At 41.7% G+C, this 20083-nt stretch overlaps 1 protein-coding gene and 1 long non-coding RNA gene across 10 annotated transcripts in view; one reads left to right on the top strand and one right to left on the bottom strand.

Annotated features, from left to right (window-relative positions):
- The window catches only part of SHANK2 (SH3 and multiple ankyrin repeat domains 2), a 510912-nt gene that overhangs the window by 286160 nt on the left and 204669 nt on the right, over positions 1-20083 (top strand). For all 8 annotated transcript variants that reach the window (XM_077322114.1, XM_077322109.1, XM_077322108.1 and 5 more), the window contains 2 exons: positions 16327-16409; positions 17933-18057. In XM_077322114.1, the coding sequence (XP_077178229.1) occupies positions 16327-16409; positions 17933-18057 (208 nt within the window). The remainder of the gene's footprint in view (positions 1-16326; positions 16410-17932; positions 18058-20083) is intronic.
- LOC143830139 (uncharacterized) overlaps positions 15499-20083 on the bottom strand; it is a 50901-nt gene continuing 46316 nt past the window's right edge. For both annotated transcript variants that reach the window (XR_013228361.1, XR_013228360.1), the window contains exon 2: positions 15499-16357. This is a non-coding gene — a long non-coding RNA (uncharacterized LOC143830139). The remainder of the gene's footprint in view (positions 16358-20083) is intronic.

The raw sequence follows: 20083 nt of genomic DNA, 5'->3' as shown, positions 1-20083 counted from the left end.
CTCCTAGAGAAGATCAGGGACAGTTCCGCAGGGCCTGCAAGGAGGAGCTCTTCCGCCAGGCATTCGGTTGAGACCAGATATATATAACCAACAGCGACCAAAGGGCCCCTGCTCCCTGCCCCCCTCAGAACACCACCTATACACTCTGGACCTGTTTGTATATTGCAACGTTGTATTGTTTATTGGTTACACAATTATAATGTTATATGTTTACAATTATGTTATTATTGCACCGTTACCCAAATGTTTTATAAGACTGTTCCATGTATTGTTCTTGTGTTATTATGTAAACCGCCCTGAGCCCCCGGGGAGGGCGGTATATAAATATAATAAATAAATAAATAATAAATACATACATACATACATACATACATACAATTCTGAGATTATCTTCAGGAAATAATGTGACATAAGGTTGTAGCCTCTAAATCCAAGGAGAAGTATGTATCAGGAGAATTTTATATTACTGATTGAGAGAAGGAGCTACCAGATATAATGCAATAATTTGCTTTGGATATAATGGCAGAAACCATATTTTGAAGGTACATAAGCAAGCCCAGAGGTTGCTTGGATTTGCATGCTGCTGCTTCTTTCTCCTCTTGTCCTTCATGAGCCAATTAATTATTTCTTCTTCCTCCATCTAAATTGACAGACTATGAAAGAAGCGATTAATTAGATTGTGACACTACTAATGGGGGGGAAGTACTTAAGCCCAAGTGTCCCCAAAGTGTGCACTATATCTGAACCAAACCAGTATGCTTAGAAAGAGGAAGAAGCCTTCATCCCTTAGGCTAATTCTAACGTTTTTAGTTTTTATGCAGGCTCCTTGCACAAAGTGTAAAGGCATCAAACATTCTTTCTCTCAGACAGGATATAGTCCATTCCTGCTCCCCTCACTCACTCTTGCAGTATGAATGCTATTACATTACCAGAACGTTTCAAGGTTTTTTTAAAGAACAGTTTACAACTCTGGTTTATTATGGCCACTTTGTGGTTAAAAAGCCTAAAGCTGAATGTGTAGGAATGACAGGTTTATGAAAAAGAGAGAAATGTGAAATAATAATAGTACCAAAAAGATGATGGAAGATCATTGTCATATATCTGCAGCACAGTCACTATTTGTTTATTACTTTTATTCTAAAATAGCCTGTAATAATTAAAAAAGCATCATAACAATACAACATAAGCTGTTAGAGAAAATTGTGTGCATATGGCAGAGAGAAGATGAGATGTTTTTGGTGTGTGTGTTGGGGGGGTGGCCACTCACAGGTTTTACTTCAAGATGTTTAATTTTCATTTGCAGTGTTTCTTTTATACCTTATTGGCCACTTTATTTCTTTTCTTTGCAGTTTTAAAAATTAAAGACCACGGCTGAACTCTGGTGACTTCAGAGAAAGAGGGGTGTGTGTATGATGAGAGTTTTACCAAATAATGTATGTTAGGGCCTGGCAGAACATTGAGAAGATGATACTGTTATTTGCTGGAAGATGACAATGAGGGAGTACCTGCCCTTACCCTAACCTGGATGACCCAGCCTAACCCAATCTCCAAGTTAATCTTGGATGACCCAGCCTAACCCAATCTCCAGGAATCTCTGAAGTTAAGCATGGTTGGTCCTTGTTTTTTTATTGGATGGGAATCAGGCAATGGCAAACCACGGAAGCAAATACAGAAGGAGTACATGGTAACAAAAATATAAGAAAGAAAAGTGTCAGGTCAATGAAAAAAACTTAGCCACATCTTCTTGCTCTATTTTAATCTCTTTTTGATATATACAGTTATTTCCAGTTCAACATGATGGCACTTCCACCACAAGCACCACCTGCCCTTACCCCCACCCTTCATCTACAGTTAACCACTGGATTCTAAAATGTGCCTGCTTACTTAAAAGAGCAGCTCAGCTAATTTTCCTCAGAATGGTTACAATGCTTGGTAGGATGTTCCATAGTAGAGTTTAGATGATAAATGAGAGGGCAATTTACCTGATTCCCCTCCTGACTGCAGACTGTAAGCAAGCATCACTTTTTTGTCCCTGCAGCATCCATGACCTGCAGAATCTGTGTTTAAAGAGTCAAATGAGACTGTTGGAGACGGAAAATATGGGGAAGATCCACATCTTCCACCACCACAAGGTACTGGTGGTGGGTAGGATACTACCCATTGTCTCTTAAAAGTTGTGGACTAAAATATTTTCATCTTTGAGTGCTTTCTTTTTACAAATAGAGAAGGAAGTTATTGATAAAAAATAATTTGGATAGTAGTTGTTAATCTATTATTTCTTTACTATTAGCAACCATCTCTTTGAGCGTGTGTGCAATTATATTATAGTGGCATGTGGAAATATTTATGTATCTTTCTTAAGTCTTCAAAACAGTGCAACGCAAGTGGAAACCCACAAATACATTTGGTGGTAACTCATTTTCCCCTCCCCTCATTATTCCTTTTTGCCTTTCCTTAAAACTCCTATAACATTTTTTCCTGTCTCCGTCTCTCCTTTCCACCCATCAGCAAACCTACTTTAATCTCCTCTACCAGCCTCAACCTAGAAAGATTATAGCCCAGTTGCATATTGCTGGTTGCCACATCTGGCCCAGTGGGTTACTTGGGAACCTGAAAGGACATGCAAGCTGCACTTCTTTTTCTCCTGTATCACTTTCTACATAATATTTCTTCTTTTCCTTCACCTAGCAAGCCCATTTCGTCACCTTTCTCTATTTCCTTTCTACCCACTAATAAATTTAATATTATTTTCCCCTCATCTTTAGCTACATTTATTATTTATTTAATTCACTAGTAGGGAATCCCATTTTTAAAACAGGCTGGTGCCCCCCCAGCTCTTCAGGCATCCAGGAAGCTGATGTGAGGGGGAATGCAGATTGCAGCCACGCAGTCTCCCACTCCCCTGTTTGGTGGCAAGAGGGTTGCTTTGGTGGCAGGGCTGGGGTAGAGTAGATACCTACAGGTTACTAGGCACCGTAGATCAATCATCAGGAAGGCCAAAGCTGAGAGTGAGCTAAGATTGGCCAGGGAAGCCCATTGTAACAAGAAAAGATTGAGGAGCAAACATAAAGTAAAGGAGGCAATAGGCCCACTGTTGGGTGTGGATGGACAAACTCTAACGGAAGATGCAGAGAAAGCAGAAAGGCTTAGTGCCTATTTTACATCTGTTTTTTCCCAAAGGTCAAAGGGTTTAGGCACATCTAGAGATGTCAGTAGCCAAAGGATAGTGTCTGGGTGGCAGGTTAACATGGATAGAGAGTTTGTCGAGAGGCATTTAGCTGCACTGGATGAGTTCAGATCCCCTGGGCCAGATGAAATGCACCCGAGAGTGCTCAAAGAACTTTCCGGAGAACTTTGCAGATGACACCAAATTGGGAGGACTGCCAAATACTCCGGAAGATAGAGACAGAGTTCAACGAGATCTGAACACAATGGGAAAATGGGAAAATGAGAACAAGATGCAACAAGAGGCAGTGTGATGCAGCGGTAGTTCAGCAGTGGAATAGGCTGTCTAAGGAGGTGGTGAGCTCCCCCTCACTGGCAGTCTTCAAGCAAAGGTTGGATACACACTTCTCTTTGATGCTTTAGGATGCTTAGGGCTGATCCTGCATTGAGCAGGGGGTTAGACTAGATGGTCTGTATGGCCCCTTCCAACTCTATGATTCTATATCTGGCTTCCCACTCCATTCCCCAATGGTCAAGAATGGTAGGTAGTGCAGAACACATGCTCAGCCCTCTCCAACCTACCTCAGCAGTTGGTAGATCAAGGCGAGACGGGTGGGAGATGTAAAGTATTGCAATAAGACACTCCCCAGGCTCCTGGTGGGCAGGAGGGTAGGAATTGTGGTGGGCCATGGAGTGCAAAGGCATCCTCGTGGAGGAGTTGAGGGGCTTTCTGTGTTGGCTTGGGGGTGTGGAGGGCACAGAGAGCAGTAGCAGGTTGGGGATTGTGGCAGTGGATTTTTGGAGGAGTACACACACACAAGTAAAGCCTTTTGTCTTATAACTCTTTTGTTCCTGTGCCTCATTTAGCTATACCTAAACAATCTAAGGTAAAGCATATACCTCTCTCTCTCATAGAATCATAGAGTTGGAAGGGGCCGTACAGTCCATCTAGTCCAACCCCCTACTCAATGCAGGATCAGCTCAAAGCATCCTAAAGCATCCAAGAAAAGTGTGCATCCAACCATTGCTTGAAGAATGCCAGTGAGGGGGAGCTCACCACCTCCTTAGGCAGCCTATTCTACTGCTGAACTACTCTGACTGTGAAATTTTTTTCCCTATCTAGACTATATCATTGTACTTGTAGTTTAAACCCATTACTGCACGCCCTTTCCTCTGGATTGAATGGAAAAAGCATCCTGCCCTCCTCCAAGTGACAACTTTTCAAATACTTAAAGAGGGCTATTGTGTCCTCTCTCAACCTCCTTTTCTCCAGGCTTTCTTCCATTTTATCTACGTCTTTCTTGAAGTGAGGCCTCCAGAACTGCACACAGTACTCCAGGTGTGGTCTGACCAGTGCCGTATACAATGGGACTATGACATCTTGTGATTTTTATGGGATGCCCCTGTTGCTACAGCCCAAAATGGCATTTGCCTTTTTTACCACTGCATCACACTGCCTGCTCATGTTTAGTTTACAATCCATAAGTACCCCAAGATCTCATTCACACAGTGTTACCTAGAAGCGTATCCCCCATCCAGTAGGCATGCTTTTCATTTTTCTGACCCAGATGCAGAACTTTACACTTATCTTTATTAAATTGCATCTTGTTCTCATTTGCCCATTTTTCCATTGTGTTCAGATCTCATTGAACTCCGTCTTTATTTTCTGGAGTATTTGCCAGTCCTCCCAATTTGGTGTCATCTGCAAACTTGATGAGTAGTCCCTCCACCCCCTCATCGAGATCATTAGTAAATATGTTAAAAAGTACCAGACCGAGCACCGAGCCCTGAGGTACCCCGCTACTCACCTCCCTCCAGTCTGATGAAACACCATTGATCCCTCTCTCTCCCTCTCTCTCTCCCTCTCTCCCTCTCTCTCTCTCTCTCTCTCTCTCTCTCTCTCTCTCTCTGGGTATGCAACTGAATTGGAACCTTAAATCAGTGGGGAGGGGCATTGCACCTCTTTTTATATTTTGGTAATTTTTGCCAGGGTTTTCAGATGTGTTTGCAATGCTTGGGCAAGTGCAAAAGGTTTATTGGGGTCACAGTCAGTGCTTTGATTGCAGAGGGTACAATCTGGTGTGGGTTTATTTCCCCCAACACTATGAAAAAGAAGGTAAAGCTGGCATTCTCCACATACTGGTGACTCCACAGTCCATATTTTCTGATGAACTCTCCTAGTGGCTTCATATAGATATTAAATATCATGGAACCTAATGGCCATGGGGCAAAGCAAGAATCCTAGAACACTACCTTCTGAGACTGACCCTCCCCAATAGGACTCAATCCACTGTAATATGATGCCTGATAGTTCCAGTGTTCAGTAGGATACTAGTGTCAATAGTATCAAAGGTTGCTGGGAGATCCAGAAGAACTGGCAGGGTCACATTCCCTCTATCTATTTCTTGATAGAGGTCATCAACCAAGGTGACTAAAGCAGTACCTTTCCAAATCCTGGCCAGACATAAATGAATCCAGAAAAACATTTTTTCAAAGAGCTTGTGGGTCTGAGAAACAACCATCAACGCTAGCACCTTGCCCAAGAATGGAAAACTGGAAATTTTCTAACATAGTAGGGATCAGGGAGGGGTTCCCTCCCTAAAAAAAGGAAATAAAAGAAATCAGTAGTTATATCTTTAAAAAATATTCAGGAGGAGTTTGGCAGTTTAACTGCTGGCCTGCTGACAGAGGTCCTTTTTGATCTCATGGCTTACTTTTTATTGGAGAATTCAAGGCAGTATTTTGTCCCTGCACTCTGTAAATTTTTAAAAATCCAATTTTCTTTTAGGAATTGTGGAATATGTATTTTTCATTTCAATGAGAAACAGATGGATAGTTGTTGAAGCCACATGATTGGTCTATCCTTATTGGTCAGTTTCAATCAGGGTATGTTTTTTGAATTTAGCGGTAGAGAATTTTCCATCTGTAGTTTCTGTCAGATGGCTGACTTTTAAATCCTCTGTGCTCTCCCTCCATTCATTAATTTAGCACAGGATTTCTCTGGGCCCTGGTTGGCCCTGGAAGGATTTCCTGGATGAGTGGGAGTTAATTAATTTTATATATGTTTTAAAATTTCTTAAACATTTATCAGATGATATAATCATATGTAGTCATGTTGACCTGCTCCCCATCCCCAAATGGCCAATGTTGGCCATGGAGGAAGTGAGAAGTGGAGGGGCCCCAGGTGGACATGTACACAGCTATGCTTCCCAAGCATATTCTGCATGATCACACCACTTTTGGAGTGCCTTGAATCCCTGAAGAATGTTTCAGGGATTTCTCAGTGGTAAAAAAGCTGAGAAAGGCTGGTTTAGAATTTTTTTTTCTTTTTTGCAAGAATGGAGCAAGTCTAACATTAAGAGTTGAAAGCTAGGCTTGGATCACTTGGAAAACGAAATGGACAAGGCAAGTTTTAAAGTTTTTAATCAAAAATGTAATGAAGCCATTTCCTCCATTTGGTAAATAAAAGAAGATCCCCTCCCCCCCCCCATTTGTTCTAGTACCTGCCCTGCCAGCGAGGCTGCACTGCCAAGCTGCTCCCCAGACCACCTTCTCCTCTGCTGAGAAACAACTCCCTTTTCAGTTTGCCTCTCTCCTCCCCAGCCATGTTGGCTCTGCTTCACTTTGCAGCTCAGCTAGCTCTTCCACTTGAGCTGCACCACTGAGCTGTTCCCCAGGCCACCTCCCCTGCTGCCAGGAAGCAGCTCCCTTCTAAGCTTGCCTCACTCCCCCTCCCCTGCCCGCCCATCTGTACCAGGTTCTGCTTCATTTTGCCTGGTTGGAAGGGCCAATTGAGAGGCAAAGTAGTGAAGGAAAACACCAGTGGTAAAATGTGAGAGTTAGAGGCTGTTGGATTTTGGTAGAATGAGGGTTAGGAGGTCTGCTGTTAGGAAGAGAGTCCATTAGGGACATCAGGTATTTGGAAGACAAGTAGAGTTTGGGTGCTGTTCCTATCAAAAACAGTCAAACAAGAAACCTGCTTTATATCTGTTATGCTTTCTCAGGCCCCAGGACTCCAGTAACTTTATTACTGTCATACCGAGAGGACTGAAGGAAATAAAAAGAAACAAACTACCAAGCCAGGCATATATCCTACTGTGTGGTGCCTTCAAGCCTATAATCTTCTCATAATAAACCACATGATGCCAAATGGCACCCTGAATCCAGTCATTGCCCTCATTAAGGACTAGGATACTCCACCTCCCTGCAACCTGCTACAGTGGGAGGGAAGGCACAGCACCAACTGAAAAGAGACTCCCACCCTGTCTGGGGAGACTGGGAATTGCAGCAGTCGTAGCAGCACTCCCAGTGACAGCAGAGGTGCACCATCAGGGAGGCTGGGCACAGGTCTGTGGAGGGCAGGCTTCTAGGAAGGAAGCATCTGGAGGCAAGGGCCCTTCTCCCACCTGGGGATTGGTGGGAAGAGGAGACACTCCTTTAAAAGGGAGGTTCCCTGATATGTGATTTTTATTATAAAAAGGTAATACCAAGAATTCAGGCAGCTTACTCACCATGATTAGGCTTGACAGAGGAGGGAGTTATTGGCCTGTTCTTTGAACTATCATGATCACTGCAGATGACTACAAGATAACATGGAGGTCACCAGCTAAGCTGAGATCAAGTGATACAAAAGAATCATAAAATAATAGAATCATAGAGTTGGAAGGGGCCATACAGGCCATCTAGTCCAACCCCCTGCTCAACACAGGATCAGCCCTAAGCATCCTAAAGCAAAAAGAGTTTGCTTCTCTCTCAATTCATCTGTTTGAGAAAGTTGATGGTTATATGCAGACTAATTTTTCAATAAACAAACATAGTTATGCCATTCTAAGTCCATTAAGTTTAATGAACAGAAGAGTGCAACTCTGCCTAGGGTAGCACTACTAAAGACTTGATTTCTGCTATACTTAAGAGTTATGTTAATGTTTGTGTATACATTCAGTAGAAAGCTACCAATACTTTAGCAATAAACATAACACTTCTATGCCATTTTTATTATCATGTTCGACTCACAAAAGTTTTGAAACAAGAATAGAATACCTATGTCCTATTTTCTGGACATTTTGTTTTATTTATAAAAAGTTCTTTACTAGTTATGTTACTAGGTATGCGCAAAAAAATCATGCTGTTTTGGATTTAGACAAAAACAATTCGGTTGAATCCAAAATACATAAATACCCCTTCACCTTTTCGGATTCAGTCAAATCCAAAAAGTTTCAGGGCTTCAGCTGATCAGCATGCTAGCTGTTTCCTTCTAACTGATGCCATCAAGCCCATCAGCTGTTTATGACAGGGACACTGTCAGCTCCATTTAAATACCTGCCCAGTTGGGAAGGCATTTAAATGGGGCGGGGGAAACCTATTACCATCATCAGCTGGTGGCCATTCTGGTTGCTCCTGCGGCCAGCATTGACATCACCTATTGATGCAGCTCCACTGAAATGCCTTCCCAGTTGGGAAGACGTTGAAATGGGGGCACCTGTCATCACTAGCAGATGGGCATCCTGGTCATTTCTGTGCTGATCAGCTGTTGATGACAGGACCCCCACTGGCTCCATTTTAAATGGAGGTGCATGTTGGTCGCACCTGTGGCCTGTGTATCCATCAGCTGTTCATGACAGGCATCCCACTGGGATTTAAATGGGATAGAATAATAGAGTTGGAAGGGACTTAATGGGCCATCTAGTCCAACCCCCTGCACTATGCAGGACAATAAAATCCACTTGGGAAGGCATTCAAATAGAGCAGGTAGGACATCTGTTAGCAACAGCTGATAGGCATACACTCTCCCTCTGCCTTCTTAGGCACTGCCTAAGAAAGAGTGGCAAGATGTATTTGGACAGTCAAATCATGACTGAATCACAATCTGGCCACTCTGCTTCAGGGAAGAAAAAGAACAGTCAGTTCTTATATGCCACTGTTCTCTGCCAGAAGGAGTCTCAAAGTAGCTTACAGTCACCTTCCCTTTCCTCTCCCACAACAGACACCCTGTGAGGTGGGTGAGGCTGTGAGAGAGCCCTGATATTACTGCTCAGTCAGAACAGCTTTATCAGTGATGTGGCAAGCCCAAGGTCACCCAGCAGGCTGCATGTGGGGGAGTGTGGAATCAACCCCAGCTCACCAGATTAGAAGTCCACACTCCTAACCACTCCACCAAGGGAATCAAACCAAATGCAGCGGATGGGTGGTTCAGCTTGTATGAGCCAAAAAGTTCCAGAAAAGGTATCATTGATTTGGGTTCTTTTTGACTTCTCCAAGTTGAACTGCCCATGCCTATTACAAACAAACAGCTACCTACCTGAATCTATTGCTTTATGTGTCATTTTTGAAAAATTAAATATTATTTCAGTTATGTTTGGTCCTTGTTCAGCTCTTAAAGTCAATCATAACCTTTTGCGGAGGGGATGTTATATCCTTTTTATGTTCAGAGATGTAAAACTGGTCATATCAAAGTTGTTCCTAAAATGCATGTGAAATCATGCAAGTAGTGCTTGCTATAAAATCAACAGAAACAGCTGTTATCCCTTCCCCACTTTCAGTAATGCTTTTGTAGATTTTGAGATCTGTCAGAAGTCTTAAAAATATGCAGGACTTTGGGAAAAAATGCATAATAGAATTTGTGCATGCTCTTCTTTTTCCTTCCCCATTACACGAATAAGATGGAGATGTGTTTTTGTGATATTAGATAGATCAGTGCATACATTTATTTGCAGTGTTTTCAGATATTCTTCAGAGCCCACATAGCATCCAGCTCACTTGTATAATATAGGATGGGGAGGGGTATATAAACATAATACTTCTTATCATGTCAATCTCTTCTTCCCTATCAGCTCCAGCTGATCAAGCTTCTTTCCAGTTCAGCTGTAGTCTATAAAAAGGAGTATGTGTTTGCATCCTATGCTGCTGTATTGGCAGCAACTCAGGTCAGATGAGCCCAGGTTGCTGTGAGGGCTGGCTGTGATGTCTCAAAGCATCCTTATATTGCAGTCTGAAAATATTTCAGGCTTGCAAGTCACAAGTCCACAGCAGCTTCTGTTTTTATATTCATTTTAGGCTGGAACTGGGTGTGTGTTGGGGGCGGGGGCATGCAGGACCAAATGCACTATCGATGTTTAGCACCAAGTAATTTAAATTTCTATCCTTAATTATTTCAGTGTTGCATATTTTATAGCAACAGTCTGCTCAACTGCATGATCAATGCCCAGGGAAATGTAAGCAATCAAGTACAGGGTCTATATTAATCTTGAAGTTGTTAATTACTAGGATCATCCACTCATTCCTTTGCTCATGGAGGGGGCTATAAATAGACACTTGTCCCCAGCCCAATAGCAGCAGATCCTGTCTTTCATGTTATATTATTACTTTAGTATTCACCTGAGGACTTACTCAACTGCAACTTTCGGTTTAACATTCTGTATATGAATCAAACAGGATTATACTTTAATTCTAGCCTCCTGTTGCTTGAGAGGAGGTCACTGAAAATCCATACCAAATAATTCACAAATGGTTAGCCAGACAGTATTTTGGAAGAAGTTAATGGACTTTGGTGTTGTCACATATCTTTTGCTTCACCTTGTAGTTAGGTTTCAAAGCACCACACCTGGAGTACTGTGTGCAGTTCTGGAGGCCTCACTTCAAGAAGGACACAGATAAAAATGAAATGGTACAGAGGAGAGTGACGAGAATGATCTGGGGCCAAGGGACCAAGCCCTATGTTCAGCCTGGAGAAAAGGAGGTTGAGAGGGGACATGATAGCCCTCTTTAAGTATTTGAAAGGTTGTCACTTGGAGGAGGGCAGGATGCTGTTCCCGTTGGCTGCAGAGGAAAGGATGCGCAGTAATGGATTTAAACTACAAGTACAACGATATAGGCTAGATATCAGGGGGAAAAAATTCACAGTCTGAGTAGTTCAGCAGTGGAATAGACTGCCTAAGGAGGTGGTGAGCTCCCCCTCACTGGCAGTCTTCAAGCAAAGGTTGGATACGCACTTATCTTGGATGCTTTAGGACAGTGGTCCCCAACCTTTTTATCACCGGGGACCACTCAACGCCAGGGATCACTCAGGCCCATTATGCACGGAGTGGAAAGTCTGCATTCGGGGTGGAATGGCGGCGGCTAAAATCACCAATTATGCACGCTGCAGGCGGCAACCGGGTGCAGAGTCAACTTATGCCGCCGAAAAAGCCTCATTAGCGAGATGCGGAAGAAAGTGGAGCTTCCTGGGATCAGGGCGCAACCAGAAGCGGCTCTGGAGTAGCCCTGTGCATAATCGGATTCTCTGGGTTTTGCTGCCATTGTGTTCTGTCCCGTGCATAATCGGTTTGCTTCGCTTCTTCCTCCTCCTTGTTCTCCATGTCACCGTTTCAGCGGCCGTGCATGATAGGCCTCACCGGGGACCACTCAACGCCTTTTACTGAGGCCCGGTGGGGAGGGTAGTTTACTCCTCTACTCTCAACCACTGCCCTAGCGCTCTCTGGTCGCTATGGTAATGTTTAAACATCCCTTCAAAATAAGATACAGACATGCCACAACAATGAAGTGTTGTAAAGGGCTGGGGGGGGATGAAGTAAAGGGCCGGGGGGGGGGGAGAAGGCATCCTTCGGGGCCCACCTCCAATTAGTCGAAGGACCACATGTGGTCTGCGGCCCACAGGTTGGGGATCGCTACTTTAGGATGCTTTGGGCTGATCCTGCGTTGAGCAGGGGGTTGGACTAAATGGCCTGTATGGCCCCTTCCAACTCTATGATTCTATGGGAATATATGTGATTTTCTGTTTGTTTGTTTTTAATCTCACCTAACAGCACTGGAGGATCATTGTCCATGGGGTCACGATGGGTCAGATATGACTTTGCACCTAATAACAACAACAACAGCACTGAAGGGGATTTACATACTTCTTTCCTGAACATCTCAAATCTAGCACTGTCAGTTAAAGCAATATTTTGTGGCTAAGTAATTTAATTACACACACACACACACACACACAAACTATAATTGTCATCCTCCAGCTAGGGCCTAGAATTTCCCTAGAATTACAACTGATCTACAAAGATCAGTTGCCCTGGAGTAAATGGAAGCTTTGGAGGACCCTTATGGAATCGCTCCCCCTCTGAGCTCCCTTCTCCTCCCCAAACTCCCCAGGCTCCTCTCCCAGATTTCCAAAAATTTCCCAAGCCAGGGTTGGTAACCCTCACACACACAGGTTAGGATTTGAACATGTTACCCATACTTTTCCCCCTCTGCTTTTGTGCTTCATTGTAGCACTGGCTCAAATACAGCATAAATACAGCATACTGTCATCCATCAGAGTAACTAAGGCTGTTTCAGTCATATAACCTGGCCTAAGTTCATATTGGAAAAGATCCAGGCAATTCATTTTATCCAAGAAACCATTATATTGTCAAGCCACTGCCCATTCAGCCTTACTCATACCACTGACTTGACAGCAGATCACCTATTGCCATGGCAGCGGGATCCAGCCGCAAAAGATGATGTCGCTGGCTCAGCCGCCCCTCTCCCCTGAGGCACCCACGGTAATGGACACACTCAACTGCCTTGTGGAGGACGCGTGGTGGTGGTGGAGAAATCCCTTGGCTATTTAATAGTATCTCAAAGAACTAGTCATCAGCAACTGGACACCATCTGATTCTATCACTCTTAATGTACAGTTCACGTACGAACTGGATGCAAGAGATTTATCTACAAATTGTTGAGCCAAAGGGTCACAGCGAGTTACTAAGCAGTCTATCTCCTGCTGACCTTCCAGAACAGCTCCATTGGTCTACACTTTACCACTGTAATGGTGGTGGGAAGGAGAAGAAGGGTTAGTTCTTATATGCTACTTTTCACTGCCCAAAGGACTCAAAGCAGCTTACAATTGTCTCCCCTTCTTCTCCCCACAACAGACACCCTGTAAGGCAGATGAGGCTGAGAGAGCCCTGATATTACTGTTAGATCAGAACAGCTTTATCAGTGCTGTGGCAAGCCTAAGGTCACCCAGCTGACTGCATGTGGGGGTGCAGGGACTCATACCCCGCTCAGTAGATTTAGAAGTCCACATTCTAACTACTATACTAAGCTGGAAAGTGCTGGGGGGGGGGGCATGGTTGCTGCCATCCTTGCCATGGAGTACACTTAAAAAGATATTTCAGCCATGTCTAATTGGCTTGGTCCTGAGAAGTTTTCAGTTATAGCTCTAACACTTTACAGGGGATGCATGGGAACAACTGTGTCAACCATTTGGGTTATTTTCTTGTTCCAGAGTTCAATCACTGCATTGACAAAAGTACTAGCAATATCAATAGGAAAATCCAACAGATCCACCAGAAAGTTCCTTCTGTCTCTGTTGAGCAGATCATTTAAATGAACCCCCCCCCATACACACCTGTGTACTGCCTTGGTATCCCTGTAAGTCTAATCACAAGCAAATAGCAATCTGTCCATGATAAAGGAGCCATCATCATATCCTTCACCTTCTGATCACATTCATCCCATCCAGAACAAAATACCAGATCAAGATTGTGACTGGCACAATATGTAGGACCCGTTATTTTGTGAGCTTCCAGTATGACATTCTTATGGATGAGAGGTAGGAGGCCAGATGGAGCTTGACAGTTATGAAGACATACTAGTGAGATGGAGCCCCAAATCCTGGCAAAGCCCTGGAACAGCTCCATCACACCAGATAGATTTGGTCTTACAAGCTGGAGATAAAAATGCCATCTTTTTGATGGGCTGATACCTCTCTATTGGAGAGACCTGGTTCTGGTGAGCTTCAGTACTATAACCTGGTATCCACATTTAATTTCTTATGAGCACACATGTATGTAGAGTATGCAGCTGAAAAAGAAGGGGGAGTCATGTTCACCTCTTAAAGATGGTGGGGTCCAGAATGTGAAATGCAGATTGTTGCTTTTGTGGGATGTGTGAACACGTGTGCTGTGTACCCAACAGCTAGCCTTCCGCTAGCCTTCAGTCAGATGCTGAAGAACCATGTCACATTTAGTTTATAACTACTTCCACGTCAGGTTCCTTTTGTAGCCTGCATGTTAGTACTGTTGTGTGATTCTTTGAGTTGGGCCTCATAGTAATAAAATTGTTTATTTAAGAAGCATTAACTGGATTCCTCACCTATGGCCAAGGCTGCTCCCCTAACACTACTGAGTACAGCGATGAGCAGCTGTACCTCTGGACAGTTGCTGGATAGCAGAGGTGAGCCTCCAGCAAGTGCAAAGACAAATTAACCAGGGCTAGTGGCAGCAATACCAAAGAAGAATTCGAACATCTCACCTGAGGGAGGTAATGGGTAGTTTTCTGTTCCTCCCTTCTTATATGTTTGTGTGTTAGTGGAAGGATCTGCCTGGGAGGCCCAGATATTGTACAAATCATGTAGTCTCAGATTAGTCAGCTTCATAGGGTTGCTCTGAGGAGAAAGGGTGGGAACTGTGTAAGTAACTGCGTGAGTCATGCTGATGATTTTAAAAAATTATCTACTTAAACTTTTGTGGAATTTCTATTGGAACCAGGAATGAGGAGGAAAGGGGGATTTGGAAGGAGAGGGCTTTGAAATTTCCCCCCAACCCTCCCTAATGTCAGTTTAAATTGAATTGTACTTAAATCTCATTGACATTTATCAGGAATGCAAGACAGGAAAGTCTGGCCATATCTACCAGCCAGAGAACCAACAGTGTCTGGCAACTTTCCCCTTTTCTCTCTCAGAGAAAGTCCCGTTATAACTGCCAACTGCTACCTGGATTTCTGCCAAAGGGTACTGGCTATTTTTGGTCCAGTTGTTGAATGTTTGGGAACTATCCATTACTCCTTCTTCCATTTTCACTTACCTTATACCAGTATGCCAGTTTAAGAGTGTGTGAATGTGTACAGTATTGCAGCTTTAGCTAATTAGATCTATAAGCATTATTGACATTTAATGCTTTTACAGGATGGATTCCGGTATTTTCTTTAAACTGTCTGCCTTGATTATTCCTGTGGTAATTGCATACCTTGCTTGCTTCCCATCATTATTAAAGCAATAGTTTTATGCCACTGCACCACCATATTTTGTAGCTGTTCCTAATAACTTTATAAAGCAAATACCCTTTAGTGTATGATGCAGATTAGTTTGCATCAGAGAGCTGTATATTTATGAGTTTTTAAAATGTGCTTCCAACTAAATATATAACTATAATTGCATTGGATTTATAGAATTTTTGTAAATGAACAAAATGACTGACATTTTTTATATCTCATAATTTACCATGCCAGTTAAAGCTTAAACTAAACCTATTCTATGAATAACTGCATTTTAGAACACCAGAATCATCAATGCAAGTGTCACTGTCACAGAAATTTTAAGAAACTGCCTTTTAAAAAGATACAATCCAGTGTCTGTATTTAAAGCAGCCTGCTCATTAGCATTTCATTGAGCTAGCTTTTAGGAAGGCACAATACATTTTTTTTATGGAAAAAGGTGCTCATGAACATCCATGCCTTGTTACTATTTAAATTATGCAGATTCTTGATGCTGTGAAAATTTGTGCTGATGACGCCAAGGCAGCTGCACGTTGTTAGCATTGTAGGCTGTCAGATGATCATGTGGGATTCTTGCAGCATGCAACACTCACTAGGACTGAAAAAGGGCTTTTGATGCAAGGCATAGCTTCTGAATATATTTGTGCCTTTTAGCTACATAACACAGCAAACAGATCTAACTTTAAAATTTTTAAAATGCTGCCTCATTTTTCTTCTGGTTGGTTTCATTTTGGCTTCACTAGAAGATGCATCTGGTATATCCACGATTGAGGAGTTTATTCATGCTACTGTCATTCAGTTCACTTTCTTTTCTTCTTAGACTCCTGGCTAGCACACAGATGACATGATCACACGTTTATTCAGCTACCACCATGCATGGTTTCTTCCTCTGCTTTCTCTGCATTATTCCCTCCATTAAGTTGCACTGTCATGTTCTCCCTTGCCATTAAGCCTTGTCTTTGTCTTCTTCCTTCTGTTTTTTGCCGTTATATTTTTCCGATGTTTGGTTACCGCAATATTATTTGATTAACTGGCTGTGATGATGATGAACCTGCACTCTGGAGGAGCAGCTACAACAGTGGTGATGAAGGGATGTAATAATGGTCGCTATCCTCGGAATTCTCTCTACAGTGACTGCATCATAGAAGAAAAGGCAGTGGTCCTGCAGAAAAAAGACAATGAAGGATTTGGGTTTGTGCTCAGAGGGGCCAAAGGTATGTGGATTTATATGTCTATGTGGCTGGGTGAATGCCTATGTGAAAATGGTATGCATTCTGAAAATAAACAGGAATTATTCTTGATGCATTTGGTTGCTAGACAACAGTGTTCTTTCTGTGCAGCAGCACTGACATGGATTTTACTGGTTTCTGATTGAGCAGTTTTGAGAGGTGTGTGTTATTTCTGTGTGTGTGTATATATTTTAATAATCAAAAATAGAACAGATATGTACAGTAATTCTAAAAGGTAGTTACTTAATTTAACCAAACTGTACGCAACGTGGCTAGGGGGGGGGAAATCACAAATTGTTGCATTTGAAGTATTAATCTATTAAAATCAATTGCCAAGAGACAAGGCATGTTGCTGTTTTGGTTGAAATAGGTTTGTGGCTTGTTAACTGAAAGTGCTGCAGTTTTAGTATGAAAACTGATCGTTTTTATACCTTCAGAAGCTGCATGTATGTTGAATGGCCTTCAGTATGTGTTCTGTTTGAGGGCTACTTTGCTTCATGTGTTAAAATATGCCAAGGGTTTTATTATGTCAAAACCTATTTCAGTAAATTTTCATTAAAAATGAGGTATATATTTCAATTCCTATATGTTATTCTTCATGTGTTTCATTTTTAAAAGTAGTGGTATATCCCAGTTCATGACATAACACCCCTCTGTTGCTGATAGGCTTTCCCTAATACTGCCTGGTTTCAAGGAAGGGCTAGCCCATATGTGCTCACGGAGGATTCTCCATAGCCTGCCTCTGAAATACCATTTTTATTATTACTCACGAGAATGGTGAACACCTATTGGGTTTCCATAGTTATACATGATGTCAGATGTCAGATTAACCCTCCTGGCTAAATGCATGTTTGGTGGGGTCTTCTGGAAACCCAGTGACTTCATCACTGTGTCAGTCAGCTGGCGCTGAGCTATCTATGCAGCAATCAAAGGACAGTCCCTTTTTATATATGTTAGGAACTCTATAGCTCTTCAGATGGAAAACCCAACTGTCATTTCTAACTATGTGCTAATATTTTAATATAATAGGAGTTTACACCTTTTCAGAATACATATCTGTAAACTGCATACATGTAAGATCATACACCACCATAAAAATAAATACACTACCATAAAAATAAATGTAATAATTTCATGTCATTTCCTGTTATGGCCATATATAGTTAGGTGCAACAGGAACTGAATGTTTTGAAGTGCTTATTTTTTTTTCTATGCAGCATCCTAAGAAGTAGGGATATGATATCTAAAATCAGTTCCTTTTGCACTAAATTGTTCACTTTATTGTTGTGCTGTTGTTGCTTTTGAAGCAGTTAAAAGACTAAGCAGTCATTTGCGGACCTGGTATTAATTGCACAGGATGATTCATATGCAAGGGAACAATGATAGGTAGTAGAGTGTATTTCTTATATCTTAGTGTATTTTTATCTTGCAATAATCATTTCATGAAATTATTTTCCCACCGTGCTAATTTTCCTTTATTAATAAAATGGCTCTTGTTCTTCCCAAAGCCGATACACCAATTGAAGAATTCACCCCAACTCCAGCCTTTCCTGCTTTGCAGTATCTGGAATCAGTGGATGAAGGCGGGGTAGCGTGGCAAGCTGGCTTGAGAACTGGAGACTTTTTGATTGAGGTAGGAGAATTTTGAGTACATTTAAAGAAAATAATGCTTTCTGTCTTGAAATATGTTATGGTCAAGTTAATTTGCCAAAGTTTCACTAAAGGCTTAAACTTGGTGCTTTTGACTACTGCTCATCAGTAGTTTGATATTACTCAAGTGTACATATCATTTCATGGTCCATTTTAAGTTTATTGAACCAAATTGTATTAATATGGGTAGGTGCAGGATGATGCTGCAGTTGGTACCTGTGAGAATGGTACATAAGGTGAACTTTTGTAGGTTTTCTTCCTGTAAAACTTTAATTTGAGGAAAGCTGGATGGATGTTCATTGTCTAAAATAACATGCAATGACTAGGAATGACAGTGTATTGGACAAACCGGCAACAGATGTGTATATGGCAATATACACTGTGACAATTCAGGCTTTGTTGTTTTCTGACCCCACAATCATGCCTTTGGGCAACACCAAATAATTAACAGTGAGAAGCGTGTTAACTGGTTAGGTATCAGAGAGGAAAGCATTAGCAAGAAAGATATAAATGAATTTCATAAAGTAGGGAGCAGATTATCTAAAGGTCTGATGCAAATAATTGGAAACTGTTAGTTTTGTTTGTTTATTAGCCTCTATTGGAGGTACTTTGCTGGTGAAAAATCTTATATGAAATTGTATATGAGATGGGGTTCCCTTTAGTTTCAAAGAGGTCATCACACATCAGTGCAATGTTATGTTTGGATTTTTAAAGTGTACATTTATCTATAAAAATTTCATATGAATGTTATTTTTGCATTTTTCATCTTTTAAGCAATGGTAATGATCTTCACTATATTTAGTATTATAAGTCTGGCATTTTTTTGAGTTTTGGGCTGATGGAGAAGTGTGTAGTTTGGAACATATGACGTCAAAATGAAATACTGTTCATCTTACTGCCATCTTTAATAGCAGATCTATGAAATAGTTTTATGGTCTTTCTTGTCTCTTACTTTTCATATTATTTGTTAATATTACGCATAAAAGTTTTACTACTTCCATGTCTACTAGTTTCTAGTAGGCACCTATTAGAAATTGTCTTTCAAGAAGTAGTTCTTGGATAATTGCTTTAAAGGTTTTGTTTGATGGTGACTTACATTTGCAGATTAATAGGTATTTAGAAGGTTCCTTGAGGTTATTGCATAGAATTCAAAGTTTTACTTTTAGGTTAAAAACAAGCCACAAGCCTTTGATCCTGATACCTACAAACCAGCAAATGCTTATGATTGGGCACCAATTGGTTCACCAATAGAATAGCTATAATCTAGACCAGGGGTAGTCAACCTGTGGTCCTCCAGATGTTCATGGACTACAATTCCCATGAGCCCCTGCCAGCAAACACTGGCAGGGGGTCATGGGAATTGTAGTCCATGAACATCTGGAGGACCACAGGTTGACTACCCCTGATCTAGACAGCTATTGGTTCACTAATAGAATAGCTGTAATCTAGACAGCTGTGCCTAGTTGGAATTGCTTGTTACTTTTTGACTCTGAACAGCAACTCCCCCTGCCCCATCACAGAATTTATTATGTGACGTCTGTGAACTGGTGTTGTTGACAAGATCAAAGTTTTCCTGTCTATACAGAGCTAGTTACATGGATCTTTGGATTAGGCATGTACTACTACAGTAATGTTTTTTCCAGTGTTGCTAAAAGATGCATGACACAAGTAATATTATGGATTGAAGAGAGTGTCATATTAGGAGTTAAACATATTTTAGGAGGCTTTGAACAGGTTTACCTAACTGCAACAAAGGTCTTTTTACATAAACAGCTGTTTGTACATGAATGCGAAGAAGGTTGGATTAATTTAAATCAAGTTTCCCATTTCCAAATTCATAATTTCCTGAGCAAGCACACATACTGAGTGGTTGCTATAACAATTAAAACATACTGCTTTGCCACTGAATAGAATCCAAATGCTTTTTTATACAGCCCACATACATTTGATACTGCAGAATCATATCTGCTTGGAGATAAGGGATTAATTTAACACCGTACATGTACAGA

The sequence above is a fragment of the Paroedura picta genome, chromosome 2 (assembly GCF_049243985.1).
Source record: "Paroedura picta isolate Pp20150507F chromosome 2, Ppicta_v3.0, whole genome shotgun sequence".
Taxonomy (NCBI): domain Eukaryota; kingdom Metazoa; phylum Chordata; class Lepidosauria; order Squamata; family Gekkonidae; genus Paroedura; species Paroedura picta.
This window is presented reverse-complemented; position numbering and strand designations above follow the sequence as displayed.